The following is a 25,508-nucleotide window of genomic DNA, read 5'->3' as shown; positions in this document are numbered from 1 at the left end:
TTCTTCCTAAACGCCTGATACCCCTGGATATTCATCTCCCAGTCCTGGTCACCTTTCAGCCACGTTTCTGTAATGGCCACCAGATCATACCCACTTGTGCTGATTTGCACCATCAACTCATTTACCTTGTTCCGAATGCTTCGTGCATTCAGGCAAAGTGTCCTTATTCCAGCTTTTATCTGGACCCGCTTTGATGAGTCGCGAACACCCTCTCCCTCTACTCCCTTATCTAAATTACCGCCTTCATTCACTTGCACCCTCTCCTCTACCATTAATTTTGTAATTCCCCTTACCCCTGCATCCTCCCCCCCATCAATTAGTTCCTTGATCCTAGTCAACTCTTCTAGCTCCCCTCCCCCCAACCTATCTAGTTTAAATTCTCCCCAGTAGCCTTAGCCAACCTACCGGCCATGATATTGGTCCCCCTGTGATTCAAGTTCCACCCGTGTTTTGTATACAGATCACCCCTGCCCCTAAAGAGGTCCCAATGGTCCAGGAACCTGAATCCCTGCCCCCTGCACCAGTCCCTCAGTTGAATCTGATTTGCCTGATAATTGTGTTCGTGTTACTATATCATGCAAGAATGATGCAGAATTAGTTCCAAGAAATGTCTACAGATTCCAAATCATACTTCTATAGGGTGAAAAACAACCTAATTCCAGATTGTCATATACAACTAAAGAGAAACAGATGTCCTTCTGATCGACGTTCTTATTTTGTAATAACATGGTGCAACTGTGTCTGGAGTACTATTGATCCTATGTATTACATTGTAGTAAATTGTCATAACCACAGAAGGGGGAGGGATGTTATATATTTAAGTGGTTGCATGATTTCTTTAAGAACCAGTCACGTGATATGTCACTGGGATGTGCCACAGCTTTAGTTTCATTTTCTACTCTGTACAGGTAACAGCTCCTACAATAAACCTGTTGTTATTTTGAATCCCTGTGTGCAAACCATGAGACGGAGTACAGGAAAGAGATAGAGAATCTGGTGCAACGACAATAATTTCTCCCTCAATGTCAACAAAACGAAGGAGATAGTCATTGACTTCAGGAAGTGTCGTAGAGGACATGCCCCTGTCTACATCAATGGGGACGAAATAGAAATGGTCGAGAGCTTCAAGATTTTAGGTATCCAGATCACCAACAATCTGCCCTGGTTCTTCCATGCGGACACTATCGTGAAGAAAGCCCACCAATGCCTCTACTTTCTTAGAAGATTAAGGAAATTTGGCATGCCCACGATGACTCTCACCAACTTTTACAGATGCACCATAGAAAGCATTCTTTCTGGTTGCATCACAGCTTGATATGGCTCCTGCTCTGTCCAAGACTGCAAGAAACTACAAAGGGTCACGGACGAAGCCCAGTCCATCACTCAAACCAGCCTCCCACCCACTGACTCCGTCTACACTTCCTGCTGCCTCGGAAAAGCAGCCAACATAATTAAGGGCCCCACGCACCCTGGACACACTCTCTTTCACCTTCTTCCATCTGGAAAAACATACAAAGGTCTGAGGACACGTACCAACCAATTCAAGAACAGCTTCTTCCCTGCTGCCATTAGAGTTTTGAACGGACCTACCTTGCATTAAATTGATCTTTCTCTACACCCTAGCTATGACTGTAATGCTACATTCTGCACTCTCTTCTTTCCTTCTCTACGTACGGTATGCTTTGTAACAAAGAAACAATACTTATCACTCTATACTAATACATGTGACAATAATAAATCAAATCAAATTACTATGGCTAACCATCTAACCTACACATCTTGGGACTGTGGGAGGAAACCAGGGCACCCGGAGGAAACCCACGCAGACACAGGGAGAACATAGAGACTCCGCACAGGCACTGACCCAAGCTGGGAATTGAACCCAGGTGCTTGGTGCAGTGATGCAGCAGTACCAACCACTGTGCCGCCCATCATAAACTCCGCAAACCTCAAAACACACTCTGAATTTCCATGCCAAAAACCTGAAAGTTCAATTTGAGTAAAACAATGAGCCTGATAACATCAATACATTTTCCTAACTGTTGTTCGCTAAAGATTAAATATACTTTACGAGGAATCAGATGGTTTAAAAAAGTTTATTGCTGCACCGTATAACTTGCTGCGACCATACAAAATCCACTATTGCTAATTAACCCATCAGCTTTTAAACTTGGGTTAGTGTTTATGCTTCCAATAATTTTTTCAAACTGATTAAATATTTTATGGATATCACATTATATTAAATATCATGAGTTTCAAACCACCTTTCTTTATACAGAAATAAATTCAACAGCTGTCCTTGAATACAAGAACCATAAAAGACACCATCAAATCAATGACTATTAACTGCACAATGTTACAGTACAAGTGGCAAAACCTTCCTCATGAAGGTTCCTCATTAATGTGAATTCATTCATGCCCAGAGTTTGCTTCAAGCCAAGAGATTTTCTGTTTCATCCATTTAAGAGTCCACGTTGACTTCCACTTGCTCAGTATTCCATTCTCTCATTTTCCAGTTAATCCACGATTCTGAATCCATAACTTGCGAAACTTTACAGCTGCTTGTTTTCGTTGTGCTCCTAAAAATAAGGATATTATATCAATAATATGGAAATACAAAAACTATGCAAAGACATAAAGACCTGGAATTAGGTTATCGGTGCTCACTGTTATAGGAAAGCTGACAGAACTCCCAGAGTATACACATGTGCAGTTAAATACAAAGTTGCGGTCAGGTGTACTTTATTCCTCCACTAAAGAGAAAGCTAAGAAGCTAAGAAGAGCTGAGAAGTCTTTGGCAGGTAGGATCAAGGAAAACCATAAAGCTTTCTATAGGTATGTCAGGAACAAAAGAATGACTAGGGTAAGATTAGGGCCAGTCAAGGACAGTAGTGGGAGGTTGTGCGTGGAGTCCGAAGAGATAGGAGAGGCGCTAAATGGATATTTTTCATCAGTATTCACACAGGAAAAAGACAATGTTGTCGAAGAGAATACTGAGATACAGGCTATTAGACTAGACGGGATTGAGGTTCATAAGGAGGAGGTGTTAGCAATTCTGGAAAGTGTGAAAATGGATAAGTCCCCTGGGCCGGATGGGATTTAGCCTAGGATTCTCTGGGAAGCTAGGGAGGACATTGCAGAGCCTTTGGCTTTGATCTTTATGTCGTCATTGTCTACAGGAATAGTGCCAGAAGACTGAAGGATAGCAAATGTTGTCCCCTTGTTCAAGAAGGGGACCAGAGACAACCCTGGTAATTATAGACCAGTGAGCCTTACTTCTGTTGTGGGCAAAGTTTTGGAAAGGATTATAAGAGATAGGATTTATAATCATCTAGAAAGGAACAATTTGATTAGGAATAGTCAATACGGTTTTGTGAAGGGTAGGTCGTGCCTCACAAACCTTATTGAGTTCTTTGAGAAGGTGACCAAAGAGGTGGATGAGGGTAAAGCAGTTGATGTGGTGTATATGGATTTCAGTAAAGCGTTTGATAAGGTTCCCCACGGTAGACTATTGCAGAAAATACGGAGGCATGGGATTGAGGGTGATTTTGCGGTTTGGATCAGAAATTGGCCAGCTGTAAGAAGACAGAGGGTGGTGGTTGATGGGAAATGTTCATCCTGCAGTTCAGTTACTAGTGGTGTACCGCAAGGATCTGTTTTGGGGCCACTGCTGTTTGTCATTTTTATAAATGACCTGGATTAGGGCATGGATGACACTAAAGTCGGTGGAGTTGTGGACAGTGCGGAAGGATGTTGCAGGTTACAGAGGGACATAGATAAGCTGCAGAGCTAGGCTGAGAGGTGGCAAATGGAGTTTAATGCGGAAAAGTGAGAGGTGATTCACTTTGGAAGGAGTAACAGGAATACAGAGTACTGGGCTAATGGTAAGAGACTTGGTAGTGTGGATGAGCAGAGAGATCTCGGTGTCCATGTGCATAGATCCCTGAAAGTTGGCACCCAGGTTGATAGGGTTAAGAAGGCGTACAGTGTGTTAGCTTTTATTGGTAGAGGGATTGAGTTTCGGAGCCATGAGGTCATGTTGCAGCTGTACAAAACTCTGGTGGGCCGTACTTGGGAGTATTGCATACAGTTCTGGTCACCGCATTATAGGAAGGATGTGGAAGCATTGCAAAAGGTGCAGAGGAGATTTACCAGGATGTTGCCTGGTATGGTGGGAAGGTCTTATGAGGAAAGGCTGAGGGACTTGAGGCTGTTTTCGTTAGAGAGAAGAAGGTTAAGAGGTGACTTAATAGAGGCATACAAGATGATCAGAGGATTAGATAGGGTGGACAGTGAGAGCCTTTTTCCTCAGATGGTGATGGCTAGCACGAGGGGACATAGCTTTAATTGAGGGGTGATAGATATAGGACAGATGTCAGAGGTAGGTTCTTTACTCAGAGTCGTAAGAGCGTGGAATGCCCTGCCTGAAACAGTAGTGGACTTGCCAACATTAAGGGCATTTAAAGGGTCATTGGATAAACATATGGATGATATTGGAATAGTGTAGGTTAGATGGGCTTTAGATTGGTTTCACAGGTCGGCGCAACATCGAGGGCCGAAGGGCCTGTACTGCGCTGTAATGTTCTATATTCTACGTGCGTATCTGCAGTTCTCACCTATAGACTCAGTTTCAATTGTAAATTTGTCCACTAGTTTAGCAGTAGAAATAGATATTAAGTGATAACCACAGCTGAACAAGCTCTATAGTGTTGAAAGTTAATTTTAGGGAATGAGAAGAAAATTAAGTGTCGAGTTTTTAAAATTGTTTAAAAACATTCTCTCTCTCTCACCTAACTTCCTTAATCCAAAATGTATTCCCCGAACCTCACTTTGTATATCAATTCAGTCTAATCTGTATTTCCTGATTTTGAATCTGCACACCAGCGAGAATCCTTCAATTTAATTTGTTGATAAGCCTCACATACACCGCACATACCCAGTGGAGACACAACGATGGAAAGAACCATCCATGAGGTGAACAGTGCCTCAGAACAAAACCCATGCCAAGATTTCAAGGATTAGAGTTAGGCAAGGCACACTGTAAACCTGACATGCCATCTATGCATACTATAAATCTGACAATATAATATTCAGATAGGTCTTTATTTAGTTTCATATGATCATTCATTTTCCTTCTAATAATTAATATTGCAGGCAGATTCACAAAGACATGTTCCAATTTTTGAAAGCAAAAAACAGCAGATGCTGGAAATCTGAAATCATAGAATCATCATAGAATCTCTACAGTGCAGACGAAGGCCATTCGGCCCATCAAGCCTGCACCGACAACAGCCCTACCCCAGGCCCTATCCCCGTAACTCCCTCTATTTACCATGCTAGTTCCCCTGACACTAAGGGGCAATTTAGCACGGCCAATCAACCTAACCCACACATCTTTGGACTGTGGGAGGAAATCAAAGCAGACACAAGGAGAACATGTGAACTCCACACAGGCTGGAATTGAACCCGGGTCCCTGGCACTGTGAGGCAGCAGTGCTAACCACTGTGCCACCCAAAAATGCCCAATGTGATTCTTCAGTCTATGATAGTATGCAAGTCAGAAGAGAGTAAGTGGCAAAACAAATGGTGGCCCAAGCCAAAAGCAAGATGGCGATGCAACAAAAAAAAGTCGAAGAATCTCAAACAGTCGATGTCTAAAAATAAAAAAATGGAGGCGGGGATTATGATCTGAAATTGTTGAATTCAATGTGGAGTCTGAAAGACTGTAAAGTGTCTGATTGAAACAAAGTTCTGTTCATTCAGCTTCATTGTAAGTGTAGGAATCAAGACAGAAGTGTGGGATTAGGACAGAAAATTACAATTGCAGGTGGCTGGCAGCTGAATAGAAATGTGTGGTAAAGATGTTACCCAATCTGGATTTTCTATCAAGGGTATGTTGGGGTGATTGAGAAATGGACCAATGTACTGCAGAGGGAATGATCCCTTTGCAATGTTTGGTGGAAATAGTGGAGGATGTGAAAGCTAGTAGGGAGATGGCGAAGTCAAGATGAATTGATCCACTCCCCAAACAACCCAACACTCCCTCCTCTTCCAACATTATTTCCCTTTCTTTCCACCATCCCAGGCCTTAAATACGAGGGATTTACCCGTTACTTCTTTCAATCTACCATTCTATATTCACTGATCATGATTTGGTTTACAAGGTGGAGATTAAATGCACACTGGGTGAGAACACTTTGTAGAACAACTCCGTTTAGTTCTCAAATGTGCAAATGACTCTGGGACTCTGGTTGCATTGTCATTTTAGTTTGCTACCCCACTTGGCCTTCCATACTATTCCAAGGAAGATCAATGTTAAAGTTGAGAAGTCACTTTCAATTCGACACTTTATAGCCAACTGACTTAATATGGAGTTCAACAATTTCAGTTCGTAATTCTGCCTCCATTTATTTTTTTTGGATTGTTGGTGAAATTTCTGCTTTTCCCATTTACATCCCATCTAGACCCATCATTTGTTTAATTGCTCCTTATGCCCTGACCATTATTCCTTTCTCATTTAATTTTCCCGGCCCTCCACCCCATCATGGGCTGCCCTTTTGTTCTTTTATACCTTGCCCCTGTGTTTGCTTAAACCCTGTCAAATCTCTACTTCTTCCAGTTCTGACAAAACTCAGCGACATGAAACACTAACTCTATTTCTCTCTCCACAGGTGCTGACCCGAGTATTCCCAGCCTTTTGTTTTTATTCTAGTTTTGGAAATTCTTTTTCCAGCATCCTTCGCATTATGTCAATATTTACATACCCCAGCATTTGTTGGCGAACTGCATTGCAGCTTTTTTCTTTTCAGCTTTCTTGTTTTCAAGTGAGAAGTATTCGTTGACTAGTTTAAAAACACAAAACGTCAGAAGCAGTGTTAGGAGAGATAAAAGGAGAACGAAAAGGTGAAATTCTAGAACTGAATACAAAGACAAAGTTACCACTGCCTCTTTTGCTGCCTCGACCATAAAGTCGATCATTAATGAAATCTCTGGCATTTTTCATCTGCTGATTTGTTTGCCCTTGATCCTTTAATCGCATGGCAACGTAGCTCTCCGTCCGTCTGTATGAATATGACACTGTGTTAAACAAAGTAAAACTATACAGCAAGCCTTCATTAGAGATCAGCACCGACCAGTTGTAAAAAGGGTGCAGGGCAGGGTGCAAGATTGGACATTTGATGAAAGGGGGAAAGAAGGTGCTGTTTTTTTTCTTCCAATCCTTGCAGTCATTCATGCAAGCTTGAGGTGGTAAGCATTGTTTTAGCACTTTCATCTTGCACGCAACAGGATAATTTGCAAGAATTTTCTAACAGTAGCTGGGCAGTTAACTATTCCATGCTACATTCTCCATGGCAATGCCTCCACTAATCAGAGTCCATTTGCCAACCAATCAGCACTTTCTTCTCAAGTAATATTAAATTGTTCTCCTGTTATTGTTGGTAATTTCTTGTGAGCGATCTCGATGAGCGCATGACAAAATGATTTGATAGCATGTTTGTTTTTCAGCAAATTGTAAACAATATCAGTAATGACATGCATAGGCAGCTGGGATCAGGTGAATCCCTTGAAGAGTATAGATGTAGGAGTAGAGTTAAGAGAGAAATCAGGAGGGCAAAAATGGGACATGAGATTGTTTTGGCAGATGAGGCAAAGGAGAATCCAAAGAACTTCTACAAATACATAAATGCCAAAAGAGTAGCAAGGGAGAGAGTAGGGCCTCTTAAGGAACAACAAAGTCATCTATGTGTGGATCCACAAGAGATGGGTGAGATCCTAAATGAATATTTCTCATCAGTTTTCACTGTTGAGAAAAGCATGGATGTTAGGGAACTTGGGAAAATAAATAGTGATGTCTTGAGGAGGTATTACAGAGAAGGAGATGCTGGAAGCCTTAAAGTGCATCAAAGTAGATAAATCCCCGGGACCTGATGAAGTGTATCCCAGGACATTGTGGGAGGCGAGAGAGGAAATTGCGGCTCCCCTAGCAGAGATATTTGAATCAACGATAGTCACAGGTGAGGTGCCTGAAGATTGGAGGGTGGCAAATGTGCCTTTGTTTAAAAAGGGCTGCAGGGAAAAGCCTGGGAACTACAGGTCGGTGAGCCTCACATCTGTGGTAGGTAAGTTGTTGGAAGTTATTTTGAGAGACAAGATCTACAGGCATTTAGAGATGCAAGGACTGATTAGGGACAGTCAGCATGACTTTGTGAGTGGAAAATCATGTCCCAAAAATTTGATTGAGTTTTTTGAAGGGGTAACCAAGAAGGTAGATGAGGGCAGTGCAGTTGATGTTGTTTACATGGACTTTAGCAAGGCCTTTGACAAGGTACCGCAAGGTAGGTTATTGCATAAGGTTAAATCTCAAGGGATCCAGGGTGAGGTAGCTAAATGGATACAAAATTGGCTTGAAAGCCAGAGGGTGGTCGTAGAGGGTTTTTCAAACAGGAGACCTGTGACCAACGTTGTGCCTCAGGGATTGGTGCTGGGTCCACTATTATTTGTCATTTACATTCATGATTTGGATGAGAATATAGGAGACATGGTTAGTAAGTTTGCAAATGACACCAAGATTGGTGGCATAGTGGACAGTGAAGAAAGTTATCTCGGATTGCAAAGGAATCTTGATCAATTGGGCCAGTGGGCTGAGGAATGGCAGATGGAGTTTAATTTAAACAAATGCGAGGTGATGCATTTTGGTAGATTGAACCAGGGCAGGACTTACTCAATTAATGGTAGGGCTTTGGGGAGAGTTACAGAACAAAGAGATCTAGGGGTACATGTTCATAGCTCCTTGAAAGTGGAGTCACAAGTGGACAGAGTGGTGAAGAAGGCATTCAGCATGCTTGGTTTCATTGGCCAGAACATTGAATACAGGAGTTGGGATGTCTTGTTGAAGTTGTATAAGACATTGGTACGGCCACACTTGGAATACTATGTACAGTTCTGGCCACCCCATTGTAGAAAGGATATTATTAAACTAGAAAGAGTGCAGAAAAGATTTACTAGGATGCTACCGGGACTTGATGGTTTGAGTTATAAGGAGAGGCTGGGTAGACTGGGACTTTTTTCACTGGAGCGTAAAAGGCTGAGGGGTGATCTTATAGAGATCTATAAAATAATGAGAAGCATAGATCAGCTAGATAGTCAACATCTTTTCCCCAAGGTATGGGTGTCTAAAATTAGAGGGCATAGGTTTAAGGTGAGAGGGGAGAGATACAAAAGGGTCCAGAGGGGTAATTTTTTCACACAGAGGATGGCGAGTGTCTGGAACAAACTGCCAGAGGTAGTAGAAGAGACGGGTACAATTTTGTCTTTTAAAAAGCGTTTAGACAGTTACATGGGTAAGATTGGTATAGAGGGATATGGGCCAAATGTGGGCAATTGGGACTAGCTTAGTGGTTTAAAAAAAAGGTGGCATGGGACAAGTTGGGCTTGTTTCCATGCTGTAAACCTTTATGACTCTAATTTATAGAAAGAGTGGCATGAGTGAAAATATCTGCAGTAGACGTCTCTGTCTTGAATCTCTCCAGCTTGGGAGTCATTAAATTGCAGTGCAAGTTGCAGACACTCTGACAAATAAGGGATGGAGAGGAGAATCTGGACGTCCAGACCTCAGTACCACACTCATAAAATGCAGGATCAGAATGGCATAACTGATGGCACATTAAGTAATGGGAACCCATGCGATATAGAACAATGATCCACAGAAACAAACCTAATTTAATAGGCACAGGCTCTGCCAGAATACCGACTATGTCACCTTTCTTTTTCTTTATTCTTGAGGATGGGATGTTGCTGGAAAGGCCAGCATTTGTTGCTCATCCCTAATTTCCCTTGAACTAGATGGCTTGCTAGGACATTTCAGGGGACAGTTAAGAGTCAATACATTGCAGAGATTCTAGAGTCACATATCAGCCAGATCAATTCCCTTTCCTCAAGGGCATCAGTGAATAGATGAGATTTTTACAATAATCAACGGTAATTTCATGGTCACCGTTACTGAGACTAACTTTCAATTACAGATTTTTATTTATTAATTGAATTTAAATTCCACCAGCTGCCGAAGTGGGATTTGAATCTACATCCCCAGAGAATTAGTCTGGGCCTCTGATTACTAGACCAGTGACACACTGTGCTACCATCATCCTCACAGGACACTGTCCAAAGTGGAGAGGAGTAAAACAAGTCAAATGTAATAGTTACAGAGGATTCAATAATTAGGAGGCAGATAGCATCCTTTATAAGCAGGATCATGAGTCCCACATGATATGTTATTTATGTTACCTAACTGATTCCCGGGTGAGGGTTACTAGATTTGGGAGGTAAACTTTGACTGAAGGAGTGGCACGGGAAAGAAAAGTTCCAGGAGTTCATAGGATACTAACACCGGTAGGTTAGGTCTAGAATTCCAGTGGAAAAGATACATAGGGTGGCACATAAGTGGTAGAATGTATAAATTGCAGAGATTAGTCAGGCATAAAAGCAGAAAAGTTTTAATGAAGTAGACGAGAAAGATAATAAATTTGTTAAGCATATTCAGGATAGTTTTTTTCAACAATTTGTCCAAGAATCAACAAGAGGAGAAGCCATGTCAATGTAGTAATGAGTCAGATTTAGTTAGTTAAAAGCCTCAAGGTGCATGAACTGTTATTTAATATCAATCATAATATGGTCAGATTGAATTTGTATGAAAGGAAAACGTGAAACAGCTAAGATTCTAGATTTAGGAGAGGCTGACTTCCAAAAAACACCTAATTAGAGAGGCATGAGACAGCGAGAAAAAAAATTAATTAAAAAGCACGTACCCTGGGGAATGGAAGAGATACAAAGCCAGATTCAAAATACACTGGCAAATGTGCTCTTGAAACCTCAGAAATAGTCCCAGGAAATCAAACGTGGGTGGGTGGAGGGCACAAAATTCAGGAAACGTTGCCCTGTACATATTAGCTTATATTATGACTGAACAATTGCAGACACAGGCATCTGTGAAAGTATGGGAATAATGTAGGGAGGAGCTACACGATAAATGGAAGAACCATAAAGGGTGTAGAGACGCAGAGGGACCTGGGTGTGCAAGTCCACAGATCTTTGAAGGTGACGTCACAGGTGGAGAAGGTGGTGAAGAAGGCATATGGCATGCTTGCCTTTATCGGACGGGGCATAGAGTATAAAAGTTGGGGTCTGATGTTGCAGATGTATAGAACGTTGGTTCGGCCGCATTTGGAATACTGCGTCCAGTTCTGGTCGCCACACTACCAGAAGGACGTGGAGGCTTTGGAGAGAGTACAGAGGAGGTTTACCAGGATGTTGCCTGGTATGGAGGGGCTTGGTTATGAGGAGAGATTGGGGAAACTGGGGTTGTTCTCCTTGGAAAGACGGAGGATGAGGGGAGACTTAATAGAGGCGTATAAAATTATGAAAGGCATAGATAGGGTGAACGGTGGGAAGCTTTTCCCCGGGTCGGTGGTGACGTTCACGAGGGGTCATAGGTTCAAGGTGAAGGGGGGGGAGGTTTAACACAGATATCAGAAGGACATATTTCACACAGAGGGTCGTGGGGGCCTGGAATGTGTTGCCGGGCAAGGTGGTGGAGGCGGACACACTGGGAACGTTTAAGACTTATCTAGACAGCTATATGAACGGAGTGGGAATGGAGGGATACAAAAGAGTGGTCTAGTTTGGACCAGGGAGCGACGCGGGCTAATTGTTCCTTGTTTCTCGTTTCAAGGCTTCATTCTATGATCATCTTGCTGGTGCCAGTACAGAGCGAGACTGCGGATGGTTGGGAACCTGTCTCGGGGGCAGGGAATTCATATGGTGTTCGTGGAAGTGGAAATGACTAGGGTTGGGAAGCATTTTCCGATCAGGGCCATTGTGATCTCCTGGACTCGTTTCGATCGCCTCAGGGGGTCGGAGAGGAATTTCCCAGATTTCTTTTCCCCATATTGGCCCTGGGGTTTTTCACTCTGGGTTTTCGCCTCTCCCTGGAGATCACATGGTCTGGAATGGGGAGGTGGGGGTGAGTTAATAGGTTGTAATGAACAAAGCATTGTAGCTGTGAGGGACAGCTCGGTGGATAGGATATTGGTATGTAGATAGGCTGGGAAATTGGGCGGGGATCCTGGATTCAGGATTCAATCCTGGACCGGGGAGCGGCGCGGGCTTGGAGGGCCGAAGGGCCTGTTCCTGTGCTGTATTGTTCTTTGCAGAGCAGAGTTTGACTGGAGGAACAGTGAGTGCAGGAGAAAGAGAGCTGCTTCTCCAATCACAAATTCTGTCTCTCCCATGATGGCTGCTCCAGCAAATCCAATCAAAGTTCCCTCCCTTCTGTTCCTTCAGACGCAGAATTGATGATTGGAGGATAAGCAAGGATGAAAAGGGAGGAATCCTTAGATTGGAGACCATTATCCTGGACCAGGAGACTGATGGCAGAGAAGGAGCTGGAAATTCAGTAACGAGCTGGGGTGGCAGACACCTGAACCGAGAAGCTCTTCAAGGGCACCAGTCCTCCAATCGGTTTCAGTCTCAGGAAGAGCAGCAAGAATGGGAGGAGAGAACCTGTGATTGGAGAAGTGGGGCAGCAAGCTTGAAAGAGACAGAATCTGCAGTCGCAGGAGCAGCTACATCTCTCCTGCACTTGCTGCTCCTCTATTCACAACTCTGCAGTAAGTTACCACTCTCACTTGCTTTTTAAAGCCCTCTGCTAGCCCCAAACATGTATTTTAAAGTGGATTTCTGAGACGCTAATGTTGGAAATCCACCAAGCCAGAAATTTCTCCTCCCTACGCACATACTCCCTGTAACAGCTCATTAAAGCATGGCATAAAAAGACAGTGCAACTTCCGATTCAACATGAGCATTATCAGAGATCTGCCCGTGTATTATTGGACAGAATGATTCCAGAAATATGAACTATTTCTTCAGATTATAGGCTCAGCTTTGACAAGACTGAGCTAGATTTTGATTCCATTACCTGGTATCTACACATTCCTCAACATCTTCCTCCAATCCGCTATCTTCCTCAGGTTGCTGCACAGAATCACAAACTTCACCTTAAATAAAACAAAACAAGTTATAAACATAAAACACTCCACGACGGCACACCAGTGACACAAACACAGCAAAATGTAACCTCGCTTACAGAACCTGCATGGGTGACTCTAAAAGTAGCTGGCTGGAAACAGTATCGTCATTACAGTGCACTGAAAAATGGCCCATTTACATTCCCAGATGCTGATCCAGGCATGATACAGCAAAATTTAGGTGAGCTGCAATTGAGTAAGTGGTTCAAAACTAGTGACAACCTTTGATACCTTTAACCAAATGACTATCCGTGAGCAAGTCTAGAAGGTAACTGTAGCAGTGCTTTCTCTTCGCTGGACCTAGACCAGACTGGGTCGAGCCATGGGACCTTTTCTTATCTGTAATGCCACCCGAAACTGTCCCACCTTAATGTTGGGAGCTCCACAATGGTTCATTTTTAAACATATACTTTGCCTAATGTATGACTGATTTAATGATTTGATTACGTAAGCTGAGGGCACAAACTGACTGGTCAAAAACCAATACATTTTTTTCCTATGTGATTTTTGTCAATGGTGGAGCAAACAGATGCAGGATGTACAAGAGGCTCGAGGAAACAAGAGCTTGCGTGGTAAGACGCAGAACTGGAACAGGCTACAGAGATAGCGAAGAGCAAGACCACAAAAGGATTTAAAGTTGGTTTATTTATTAGTCACAAGTAGGCTCACATTAACACTGCAATGAAATTACGGTGAAAATCCCCTAGTCGCCACACCCTGGCACCTGTTCGGGTACACTGAGGGAGCATTTAGCATGGCCAGTTCACCTAACCAGCATGCTTTTGGACGGTGGGAGGAAACCGGCGAACCCAGAGGAAACCCATGCCGAGAACGCACAGACTCCACACAGACAGTGATCCAAGCCGGGAATCGAACCCGGGTCCCTGGCGCTGTGAAGCAGTAGTGCTAATCACTGTACGAATATGAAGATGAGAATTTTAAACTCGAGGCATTGGGGGAAACAGCAGACAATGTAGGTCAGCAAGGTGATGGGTGAACAGGGCAAAATATTTAAATCTTGAGATTTAAATCATAGCACAGAGGTCCTTATTATGCACTTTATTATAACTATGTTACGATAGTCAAAACATACTTGTATTTCAAAACTAACATTCAGAACATGACAGACTGCCATAAACACAACACACAAACACCCAAGGACGCTGTGGATGTGCACTGCTGGTTCTAATGGCACTGAGAAAACTGATTGAGGGAGGATAATTAGAACACAAACAGTTGGTAAGTTTAAAGTGGGAGACCTTTAAGCAAACCAAATTGTTGAACAAAAAATGTTTTAAAAGTCAATATGTCAAAAATCCAACATCAAAGCAGCACTGAATGGAAGTATACATCATACTGTACCTTCTTTACTTGAGTCAGATGCCACCTGGTCATTCCTGGAAGACAAAGCAAACCATTCAGCACATGGTTCATCACAGTGCTGGTAGCTCGCAGTATACAGTACAAGCTTCAGCTAAAGTTGTTAATAAAGTAACCGAAAGGTAAACATTTAAAAAATGTTTTAATTCATTGGAAATATCCCAAACCTTTATGTTCTTTAAACAAAGGTGCGTCTTTTCTTACAAAGAAGACACTATATACAGTTTTTTGGGATGGATAGGAAGGAGAACAAGGATATTTCTCAGTTATTACTCCTGTTTTAAACTATTCTACTTTGGATTAAACAATTTGCATTTATATACCCCATCATTATAATCTCAGGGCATCCCAAAGTGTTTTACAATGGGTTACTTCTAAAGTATAGCCACTAGCATGTAATCAAATCAGGCAGATAAATTATGCAGCTAATATATGAACAGATAAATACTCAGGTAAACTTGTCTTTAGTGGTGTTAGTGGATGAAGGAATGAGGCTGAGGATTTGAGAACTCCCTGTTCTTTATCCAATTGTACCAAGGTTATTTTACATCTACTTGAATGAGAAGACGGGCTTCCCTAAAAAAAGGTTAATTTACATCCCTAATGTAGTGACTGCTTCACAACTATGTGATTTGCTGTGTCATTTTGAGATTCAACCATATACAGCAGGGGTGCCAAGTTCTCACCCCTCTGCAACATAGCGAGTCAGTTTTATTTTTAGTGGAAATCCAGCAATTTCCACAGTGCCAACTGAAAAATTATTAGATTTAAGTCTGTTTCACCACACAAGATGGTAGAATTTGAACACTTGATTGTTAGACCAATATATCAATAACCATAAACCTTTTTAAACATCCCATCTGGAAAGCATCATTTCTGATAATTAAGCTCTGTGTTATTTTGTACTAAAAGGTCAGCCTGTATTTTCAGATTTACAGTGGGGCTTCAGTCTTTTGACTCAGGAAGTGAGAGTTCTATCCATTGAGCCAAACTGACCACAATTTCTTTAACAGAGTGGAGAGGCTTTATGCACTTATTTTATTTTCCTCGCTACTGGATATCATTATTATATCTCTCACTGCAATTAATTTCATGATGTAGTTCTATTTTTTTACTTGCTCATCATAATTTGAAACTTCCAGCCTCAAAGCTGGAACTGGAGTCAAACAAATAGTGAGTCACATTTCTGGGTAGGTAGTGATAAAAGTAGTTTTTCACATGTAAAACAAATCAATGCATGTGGCAGACATGGCGAATTCAGAACAGCACGTTTTCAATAACATTAAGATTGTAAGTTTGAATGGGTTCTCATTTTTAACTGATTGTACCATTCAGGCAGGGTTAAACACAACACCTGCAAAATGTTTAAATTGTGTTTCCCCACCATATTCTGAGCAATTATATAAAATTGACTTAGAGCGGGACCAATCAGATTTTCTCATTTCTGCTCATGTTATCAAAGTTCTATAGAGGACTCTGTAGCAGCAACAAAATTGTGCCCGTCTACAAAATGAGGACAATCTAATAAAACACGAGATCATTAACCATAGAATCCCTACAGTGCAGGAGGCTACCAAGACTGCAGAGTCTGCACCGATTCTCTGAAAGAGCATCTTACCAAGACACACCCTACCCGCCCTATCCCCATAACCCTGTGCATTTACAATGGTTAATTCATCTAAACTACACATCATTGGAACGTGGGAGGAAACCGGACCACCCGGAGGAAACCCACGCAGACACAGAATAACGTGCAAACTCCACACAGTTAACCATGGCCAGAATTGAACCAGGGTCTCTAGCGCTGAGAGGCAGCAATGGTCACTACGTGCTACAGTGCCACCCAAAACAGCAGTTAACAGCTTCTAGGTTTCCCCCCCCATCTGATAATTCTGACAATGTTCAATCAATAATTTTATTACATTTTTGGAAATACTGTACTAAATCTTGCACTATATGAATATTGTACAGCAGGTTGGTATTTCAATCCCACACATTCAGCCAAGTTAAATGATATAAACCAAGGAAAGATTTCTTCTCTCCATGAGAAAATTTGAGATTTAGGATCATTCAATTAATATTAGTGAGTAGCTTTTTAACTTTTAATTAAGGTCCATGTGAAGGACTCGCAAAGGTAGTTGGTACTTGGAAAGGTTTCCCTCCATAGTCTTCCACTAGGGAATTTTCACAGGAAGTGCACAGTAAGTGCTGTTGATGGTCACAACAATTTTAAAAGTATCAACACATTTTCCTCGAAGGGCATGAAGATTAAAGTTTGTGGAAGATTGGTCCAATTTTTAATTGTTAGGTGGACAACTCATTTACCTAATACCTATGGTAACAGTCTGACATTAAACCAGTCTGTTCACAATCTTGGGGTATTAAACTTCAAACATTATCACTGACACCACAATGCGGTACGAGCCAGATATTCACACCCAGGACCACCTATTTCCATTTCAGTATCGTCTGACTTCACCCCTGCTCTCAACTCATCTGCTGCTAAAGCTCTCATTTGTGCCTTTGTTACTTATAAACTTGACCATTCCAATACATTCCTGGTTGGTCTCCCACATTTTATCCTCTAAACTTGAGAACATCTAAAACTTTGCTTTCCATGTGTGTAGAAAAGATTTACTAGGATGCTACCGGGACTTGATGGTTTGAGTTCTAAGGAGAGGCTGGATAGACTGGGACTTTTCCCCCTGGAACGTACGAGGCTTAGGGGTGATCTTATAGAGGTCTATAAAATAATGAGGAGCATAGATCAGGTAGATAGTCAAACATCTTTTCCCAAAGGTAAGGGAGACTAAAACTAGAGTGCATAGGTTTAAGGTGAGAGGAGAAAAATACAAAAGGGACGAGGGGGGCAATTTTATCACTCAGAAGGTGGTGAGTGTCTGGAACGAGCTGCCAGAGGCAGTAGTGGAGACAGGCACAATTTTGTCTTTTAAAAAGCATTTAGACAGTTACATGGATAAGATGCGTATAGAAAGGATAAGGGCCAAATGCAGGCAATTGGGACTAGCTTAGTGGTTAAAAACTGGGTGGCATGGACAAGATGGGCCGAAAGGCCTGTTTCCATGCTGTAAACCTCTATGACTCTATGTCTTTATTTACACAAATTCTGTTCACTTGTCACCTTTGTACTCTCTGACCTACAATAGCTACCAGTGAAGCAATATGCTAACTCTTCCCCAATTCTGGCCTCTTGAACATTCTTGATGTTAATCACCCCACCACTGGCAGGCATTCCTTCAATTGCCCAGTCCCTAAATTCTGGAATTCACTCCCTACACCTTTCCACCTCTTTACATCATTTCCCTTCTTTAAGACACTCCTTTAAACCGACTGCTTCAACCAACTTTTTCATCATCTGATCTGACATCGCCCCATGTGGTTCAGTGTTATATTTTGTTTTAGAACGCTCCTGTCAAGAGCCTTGGATCACTTTTTCATTAAAGGTATTTCATACATAAATTGTTGTGCAGTTTTATCTAGAGCCCGAATGTTAAAGAGAATTGATTTGATTAGGCTCATCCAAACTGCACAATCTATGTGGCCCGCGGAGTGATTCCATTAAGACAGGTTACTGAGTTTGAAGATTTCTGCAGGGGGCTCTGTTTCTCTCCCACGTTTGCTGCTGATGGGTTCCCTATTAAGCTCATCAGCAGCAAACATGGATTAGAAACAGGATGTGATTGGAGGAGCAGTGAACACCAGCAGCTGCGAGTTTGTGATGATAGGGAGACTTTGGAGCATGCAGGCTTCCACTCACCATTAATTCCCTTGGCTCTGGCCGCTTTCACGCTGTGTTCTTGCTGCTCTGGACCGGCTCCAGTTGCCTTCACTCCTCTCCTGATTCTCTGAGCTAGCGCAAGCCAGATCCTCCCTCACTCTCCCAATGCTCTAGTCGCGAATCCCCAGTTCCCCCCATGTTCCCGCCAATTCTCTGGGCTCCCCTTGGCGGGCACCACTAGGCCTGAGGTCAATGTGTGAGCATGCGAGCATGAGCAGCAAGGATGGGTGTGATGGGCGGAGGTGGATGAGAGGAATGTGTGTGAGAGAGAGAGAGAGAGAGAGAGGCAGAGACAGAGCTGGGTGGGGGGAGATTGTGTGACAGGTTCACTCCCAATTTCAGGATTCTCATTATTCTTTACACACTAACAGGCATTCTCACCCTCTCTCAGTGGGTAAATGTGAGCGAGTGAGCCACTAGAGACTGGAAGTGAGCTGGACACACTGTCTCACCTTTTCACTCTAATAATTGTCTTTATTTATCACACTTTTGTATTGTCAATTTGTTGTGTATTTTTTGCTCAGCAATTTGTTTATTTTTATATGGTCAGCTTTTCTCTGAAATTCATGTTTATTGTTGTGTCAAACCTTATCTTTCTAAAATTTGCTCATCAAGAGAGAGAAAAATTGAAAATTGGCTCTCCCATGCAAAAAGATTGGGCAAGCCAGGGTTCAATTTTCAGAAGCAGATTATTTGTGATAAATTAAGGGATTAACTTTATACATTAACTAAAATGTGCACTAGGAACTAAAAGGCGGCAGAAAATAAAACAAACAGAAACCATCCAGATAACTTGCTGAGATGTACTCAAAGAGCTCCTCCAACACATTTGATCCTATTTCGCATGCCCCTTCCAATGGGGCTGAGGCACACCAAATGAATCCATGTTTAGATCAGCACACAGAGCTCAGACTTGGAATCAAACGTGTGATCTATATTTTGATTGCTTTGTTAATTCCAAACAAAGATCAATCAGTCCCCAACAGTTGTTGGCTAATTGCAGTAATGCCCTATTACCAAATTTTCTTAAAATTTTTCACAAAACTGACACGAAATTGGTCAAAAAAAGTCTAAATAATGCAACAACTTCAATTATTTTTAAACAGCAGTTTAACTGTTTAGAATAAATGTTACGTGCACCAGGGTTCCTCTGGGAGCTCTGGTTTCCTCCCACAGACCAAAGATGTTAGGTTGATTGGCCATGGTAAATTGTCCCTTAATGCCCAAAGGTGTGCAGGTTAGGAGGAATAGTGGGATAAATACATGTGGTTATGGGGATATGGCCTGGGTGGAATTATTGTTGATGCAGTCTCGATGGGCCGAACGGCCTGCTTCTGCACTGTAGGGATTCTATGATTTTGAATCATGTTAATTTTAAAAACTAACACAAATAGAACATAGAACATTACAGCACAGTACAGGCCCTTCGGCCCTTGATGTTGCGCCGACCTGTGAAACCAATCTAAAGCCCATCTAACCCACACTATTCCAATATCATCCATATGTTTATCCAATGACCATTTAAATGCCCTTAATGTTGGCAAGTCCACTACTGTTGCAGGCAGGGCATTCCACGCCCTTACTACTCTGAGTAAAGAACCTACCTCTGACATCTGTCCTATATCTATCACCCCTCAATTTAAAGCTATGTCCCCTCGTGCTAGCCATCACCATCCGAGGAAAAAGGCTCACACTGTCCACCCTATCTAATCCTCTGATCATCTTGTATGCCTCTATTAAGTCACCTCTTAACCTTCTTCTCTCTAACGAAAACAGCCTCAAGTCACTCAGCCTTTCCTCATAAGACCTTCCCACCATACCAGGCAACATCCTGGTAAATCTCCTCTGCACCCTTTCCAATGTTTCCACATCCTTCCTATATTGCGGCGGCCAGAACTGTACGCAACATTCCAAGTGCAGCCGCACCAGAGTTTTGTACAGCTGCAACATGACCTGCAGGAGTTTCTGGGAGTAATTGAGGACACAGTGCAGAGGTTCATCCCAAACAAAAGAAAGGTTATTAGAGGGGGGATTAGGCAGCCATGGCTGACAAAGGAAGTCAGGGAATGCATCAAGGCAAAAGAGAGAGCCTATAATGTGGCAAAGAGTAGTGGGAAGTCAGAAGATTGGGAAGGCTATAAAAACAAACAGAGGATAACAAAGAGAGAAATAAGGAAGGAAAGGATCAAATATGAAGGTAGGCTAGCCAGTAACATTAGGAATGATAGTAAAAGTTTCTTTAAATACATTAAAAACAAACGGGAGGCAAAAGTAGACATTGGGCCGCTCCAAAATGACGCTGGTAATCTAGTGATGGGAGACAAGGAAATAGCTGAGGAACTTAATAAGTACTTTGCGTCAGTCTTCACAGTAGAAGACATGAGTAATATCCCAACAATTCAGGAAAGTCAGGGGGCAGAGTTGAATATGGTTGCCATCACAAAGGAGAAAGTGCTAGAGAAACTAAAAGGTCTGAAAATTGATAAATCTCCGGGCCCAGATGGGCTACATCCTAGAGTTCTAAAGGAGATAGCTGAAGAAATAGTGGAGGCGTTAGTTATGATCTTTCAAAAGTCACTGGAGTCAGGGAAAGTCCCAGAGGATTGGAAAATCGCTGTTGTAACCCCACTGTTCAAGAAGGGAACAAGAAAAAAGATGGAAAATTATAGGCCAATTAGCCTAACCTCGGTTGTTGGCAAAATTCTAGAATCCATCGTTAAGGATGAGATTTCTAAATTCTTGGAAGTGCAGGGTCGGATTAGGACAAGTCAGCATGGATTTAGTAAGGGGAGGTCGTGCCTGACAAACCTGTTAGAGTTCTTTGAAGAGATAACAAATAGGTTAGACCAAGGAGAGCCAATGGATGTTATCTATCTTGACTTCCAAAAGGCCTTTGACAAGGTGCCTCACGGGAGACTGCTGAGTAAAATAAGGGCCCATGGTATTCGAGGCAAGGTACTAACATGGATTGACGATTGGCTGTCAGACGGAAGGCAGAGAGTTGGGATAAAAGGTTCTTTCTCAGAATGGCAACCGGTGACAAGTGGTGTCCCGCAGGGTTCAGTGTTGGGGCCACAGCTGTTCTCTTTATATATTAACGATCTAGATGACGGGACTCGGGGCATTCTGGCCAAGTTTGCCGATGATACAAAGATAGGTGGAGGGGCAGGTAGTATTGAGGAGGTGGGGAGGCTGCAGAAAGATTTAGACAGTTTAGGAGAGTGGTCCAAGAAGTGGCTGATGAAATTCAACGTGGGCAAGTGCGAGGTCTTGCACTTTGGAAAAAAGAATAGAGGCATGGACTATTTTCTAAACGGTGACAAAATTCATAATGCTAAAGTGCAAAGGGACTTGGGAGTCCTAGTCCAGGATTCTCTAAAGGTAAACTTGCAGGTTGAGTCCGTAATTAAGAAAGCAAATGTAATGTTGTCATTTATCTCAAGAGGCTTGGAATACAAAAGCAGGGATGTACTTCTGAGGCTTTATAAAGCACTGGTTAGGCCCCATTTGGAGTACTGTGAGCAATTTTGGGCCCCACACCTCAGGAAGGACATACCTGGCACTGGAGCGGGTCCAGCGGAGATTCACACGGATGATCCCAGGAATGGTAGGCCTGACATACGATGAACGTCTGAGGATCGTGGGATTATATTCATTGGAGTTTAGGAGGTTGAGGGGAGATCTAATAGAAACTTACAAGATAATGAACGGCTTAGATAGGATGGACGTAGGGAAGTTGTTTCCATTAACAGGGGAGACTAGGACGCGGGGGCACAGCCTTAGAATAAAAGGGAGTCACTTTAGAACAGAGATGAGGAGAAATTTCTTCAGCCAGAGAGTGGTAGGTCTGTGGAATTCATTGCCACAGAGGGCTGTGGAGGCCGAGACGTTGAGCGTCTTCAAGACAGAAATTGATAAATTCTTGATTTCTCGAGGAATTAAGGGCTATGGGGAGAAAGCGGGTAAATGGAGTTGAAATCAACCATGATTGAATGGTGGAGTGGACTCGATGGGCCGAATGGCCTTACTTCCGCTCCTATGTCTTATGGTCTTATGGACCTCATGGCTCCGAAACTCACTCCCTCTACCAATAAAAGCTAACATACCGTATGCCTTCTTAACAACTCTATCAACCTGGGTGCCAACTTTCAGGGATCTATGCACATGGACACTGAGATCTCTCTGCTCATCCACACTACCAGATATCTTACCATTAGCCCAGTACTCTGTATTCCTATTACTCCTTCCAAAGTGAATCACCTCGCACTTTTCCACATTAAACTCCATTTGCCACCTCTCAGCCCAGCTCTGCAGCTTATCTATGTCCCTCTGTAACCTGCAACATCCTTCCGCACTGTCCACAACTCCACCGACTTTAGTGTCATCCGCAAATTTACTAACCCATCCTTCAACACCCTCATCCAGATCATTTATAAAAATGACAAATAGCAGTGGCCCCAAAACAGATCCTTGCGGTACACCACTAGTAACTGAACTCCAGGATGAACATTTCCCACCCTCTGTCTTTTTACAGCTAGCCAATTTCTGATCCAAACCGCTAAATCACCCTCAATCCCATGCGTCCGTATTTTCTGCAATAGCTTACCGTGGGGAACCATATCAAACGCTTTACTGAAATCCATATACACCACATCAACTGCTTTACCCTCATCCACCTCTTTGGTCACCTTCTCAAAGAACTCATCAAAAGATCAGACATGTTTAGCAGGTAATCTACCTTTACGAAGACTGTGGGCCGGAACTTCTTTGGAATGGAAATAAGTGTCACTCTCAGTTCCTTACCCAAAATCATATCTTGTCCGACCTTAGAAACCCATGTGGACGAGACCCAAGTAGTGCGTCCCCAGGGTGGAGGAATGGCTGGCCTGGAAAGGTTGGGTGGGGTGGGGGCATTTTCTGGGTTACTACTGGTATAACCCAGTCAGACTCATCCTAAGTTTGCAATTTAAATCAGATCTTTCGGATGGTTCCCAGTGCAGGGCATTGGCTCAGGAGGGGTAGTTTGCACTTCTGGGCAATTGCCGTGCAAACCTCACCTGTGAACTTGCAAAGGAGAATCGCCAGCGCATCTTTGGGGACTCCCCCAGTATTATGTCCTGGAGCTCGGAAGTTATGGCCCGGTACTTCTTGGATTTTGTTCATTATCTTTGATTCTTGCTATAAATATATTCTATACATACATAAACGGATTGTTTAAAAATTGCCTACTTACTTTTCTGGGACTGAAGAGACCTCTTCAAGAATGCTATCTGGAAGTAACTTGCGTTTCTGGTTTAATAATCAACAAAAACAGGTGGTGAGAGATTATCAAACAAACAAATCTCACATCATGCCATCTAGAAATGAAGCAAATCTCAGGTCCTACCCAAGGAATAGAAAAATCTTATATATTTTCAATTTATCCAAAAGTCATTATCTACCTCACATGCATTACTTTTTTTAAAAAACTACAATAAAAACAGGAGCACTTGCCTGTATAACAAACCTAGTTCAAGTGCTTAATATTTCACACAGATCAATATAAATCAAATGATACTACGACTATCCACAGGCATGTCTCCAATTTCAGCTGACTTGGCAATGGGCAGTGTGAATGGCTCAGAGACATGAGATTGCATGTCCAAGGTGACTGGAACAAAAGTTCTGAGAGTAAGTCAGCTTCTGTCTATTTTAGAAAGTTGCAGTGATACAGCAGAGCTGTACTGGCAGTTGTCCAGGTGCTGGGCTCCCCGATGGCAACCCACTGACCAAGGTGCGGTCACTAAGATTTGAGAGTGTGATCATGAAGAAGCACTAACAAATAATGACTAAGTAACGCAGGACATTTTGAACCTGCATTCACATTGTGACACAAATACAGGGAACTCTGAAGCAGAGCACAATGATGACAAACATTTGCAACACTTTGTAGGAATGACAATGAGTATATTCTTGACTAACTTTGTACTTACATTTCAAAAGACCAGGAAGACTCAAGTTCAATGTTATTCAAAATTAACTTCTTAATCGAATAAAATGATTTTGAGTGTTCAGGTTCATTTTAAACATTTTTCTCCCATTATAGCACTCCATAAATAAGAGACAGAGTATGCACATTGAAATAGTTCAGATATCACATCCTGTACCAGTGAACACACAGTATGTACTATAAATTAGCATGTATAGTGGGGTCAAACATTTAAGTGTTGTTGTGTATATTGTATTATTGTGCTTCAGTTTTTCATTAAACTGGGCGTAGCCATGCGTCTGACCTATGTGAAAGCCACTTATGATATGAGCATAGTTACTTATAAATACCTAGACTCACTTTTGAGGTCTGTGTTTGCCCAATATGGTCTGTACAGGGAGATTTGTAAGCAAGTAAGAGAACTTAGACACATATTGGCAGAGTTAAGGCTTAGAGTCCCAAACTGTTTGGAGTTTCTTAATTGGCTCAGTAAAGTTGCTTCCCATTTGTCACACCAATAACATCCTACTCCAGCAATGACTTTGAGTATTATCAGGTACACGCATGGAAAATCCCAGCCCACTTGTTAGTCAAACTGGCTGATTAATCATCAATAGCCCCCCAGTACTCTGCAACAGCTTGATTTTTTTGTTCATTTACGGGATGTAGGCATCGCTGGCTAGGCCAGCATTTATTAACCATCCCTAGTTGCCCTTCAGAGGGTGGTGGTGAGCTGTAATCTCAGAGGTGTAGGTACACCCAGAGTGCTGTTGGAGAGGGAATTCCAGGATTTTGACCCAATGATCATGAAGGAATGGCGATATATTTCCTAGTCAGAATAGTGAGTGACTTGGAGGGCTTCCAGGTGGTGGTGTACCCAGGTATCTACTGCTCTTGTCCTTCTAGACTGTAGCGGTTGTGGGCTTGAAGGTGCTACCTGAAGAATCATGGTGAGTTTCTGCAGTGCATTTTGTAGATGGTATACAAGATTGCCACTGTTTGTCGATGGTGGAGGGATTGAATGTTTGTGGAAGGGGTAGCAAGAGGACTACTTTCAATGGATGGTGTTGAGTTTCTTGAGTGTTGTTTAAGCTGCAATCATCCAAGCAAATGGAGAGTTTCGCTGCACTCCTGACTTACACCTTGTAAATGGTGGACAGGCTTTGGGGAATCAAGAGGTGACGTACTCGCCAGAGGGTTCATAGCCTTTGATCTGCTCAGCTAGTCCAGTTGAATTTCTGGTCATTGGTAACCACCGGGATGTTGATAGTGAGGGATT

At 42.5% G+C, this 25,508-nt stretch overlaps 1 protein-coding gene across 1 annotated transcript in view; it reads right to left on the bottom strand.

Annotated features, from left to right (window-relative positions):
• Positions 1 to 2,077: 2,077 nt before the first annotated feature.
• Positions 2,078 to 25,508, bottom strand: part of nol7 (nucleolar protein 7) — a 34,507-nt gene continuing 11,076 nt past the window's right edge. The window contains exons 3-8 of the mRNA XM_078241178.1: positions 23,495 to 23,550; positions 14,445 to 14,479; positions 12,974 to 13,052; positions 6,940 to 7,061; positions 6,765 to 6,842; positions 2,078 to 2,579 (exon numbers count right to left, since the gene is read on the bottom strand). Of these exons, the coding sequence (XP_078097304.1) occupies positions 2,506 to 2,579; positions 6,765 to 6,842; positions 6,940 to 7,061; positions 12,974 to 13,052; positions 14,445 to 14,479; positions 23,495 to 23,550 (444 nt within the window). The 3' untranslated portion in view covers positions 2,078 to 2,505. The remainder of the gene's footprint in view (positions 2,580 to 6,764; positions 6,843 to 6,939; positions 7,062 to 12,973; positions 13,053 to 14,444; positions 14,480 to 23,494; positions 23,551 to 25,508) is intronic.

Source organism: Mustelus asterias, chromosome 2 (assembly GCF_964213995.1).
Source record: "Mustelus asterias chromosome 2, sMusAst1.hap1.1, whole genome shotgun sequence".
Classification (NCBI taxonomy): Eukaryota; Metazoa; Chordata; class Chondrichthyes; order Carcharhiniformes; family Triakidae; genus Mustelus; species Mustelus asterias.
The sequence above is the reverse complement of the archived record's forward strand: the minus strand, read 5'-3'. Positions and strand labels throughout refer to the sequence as shown.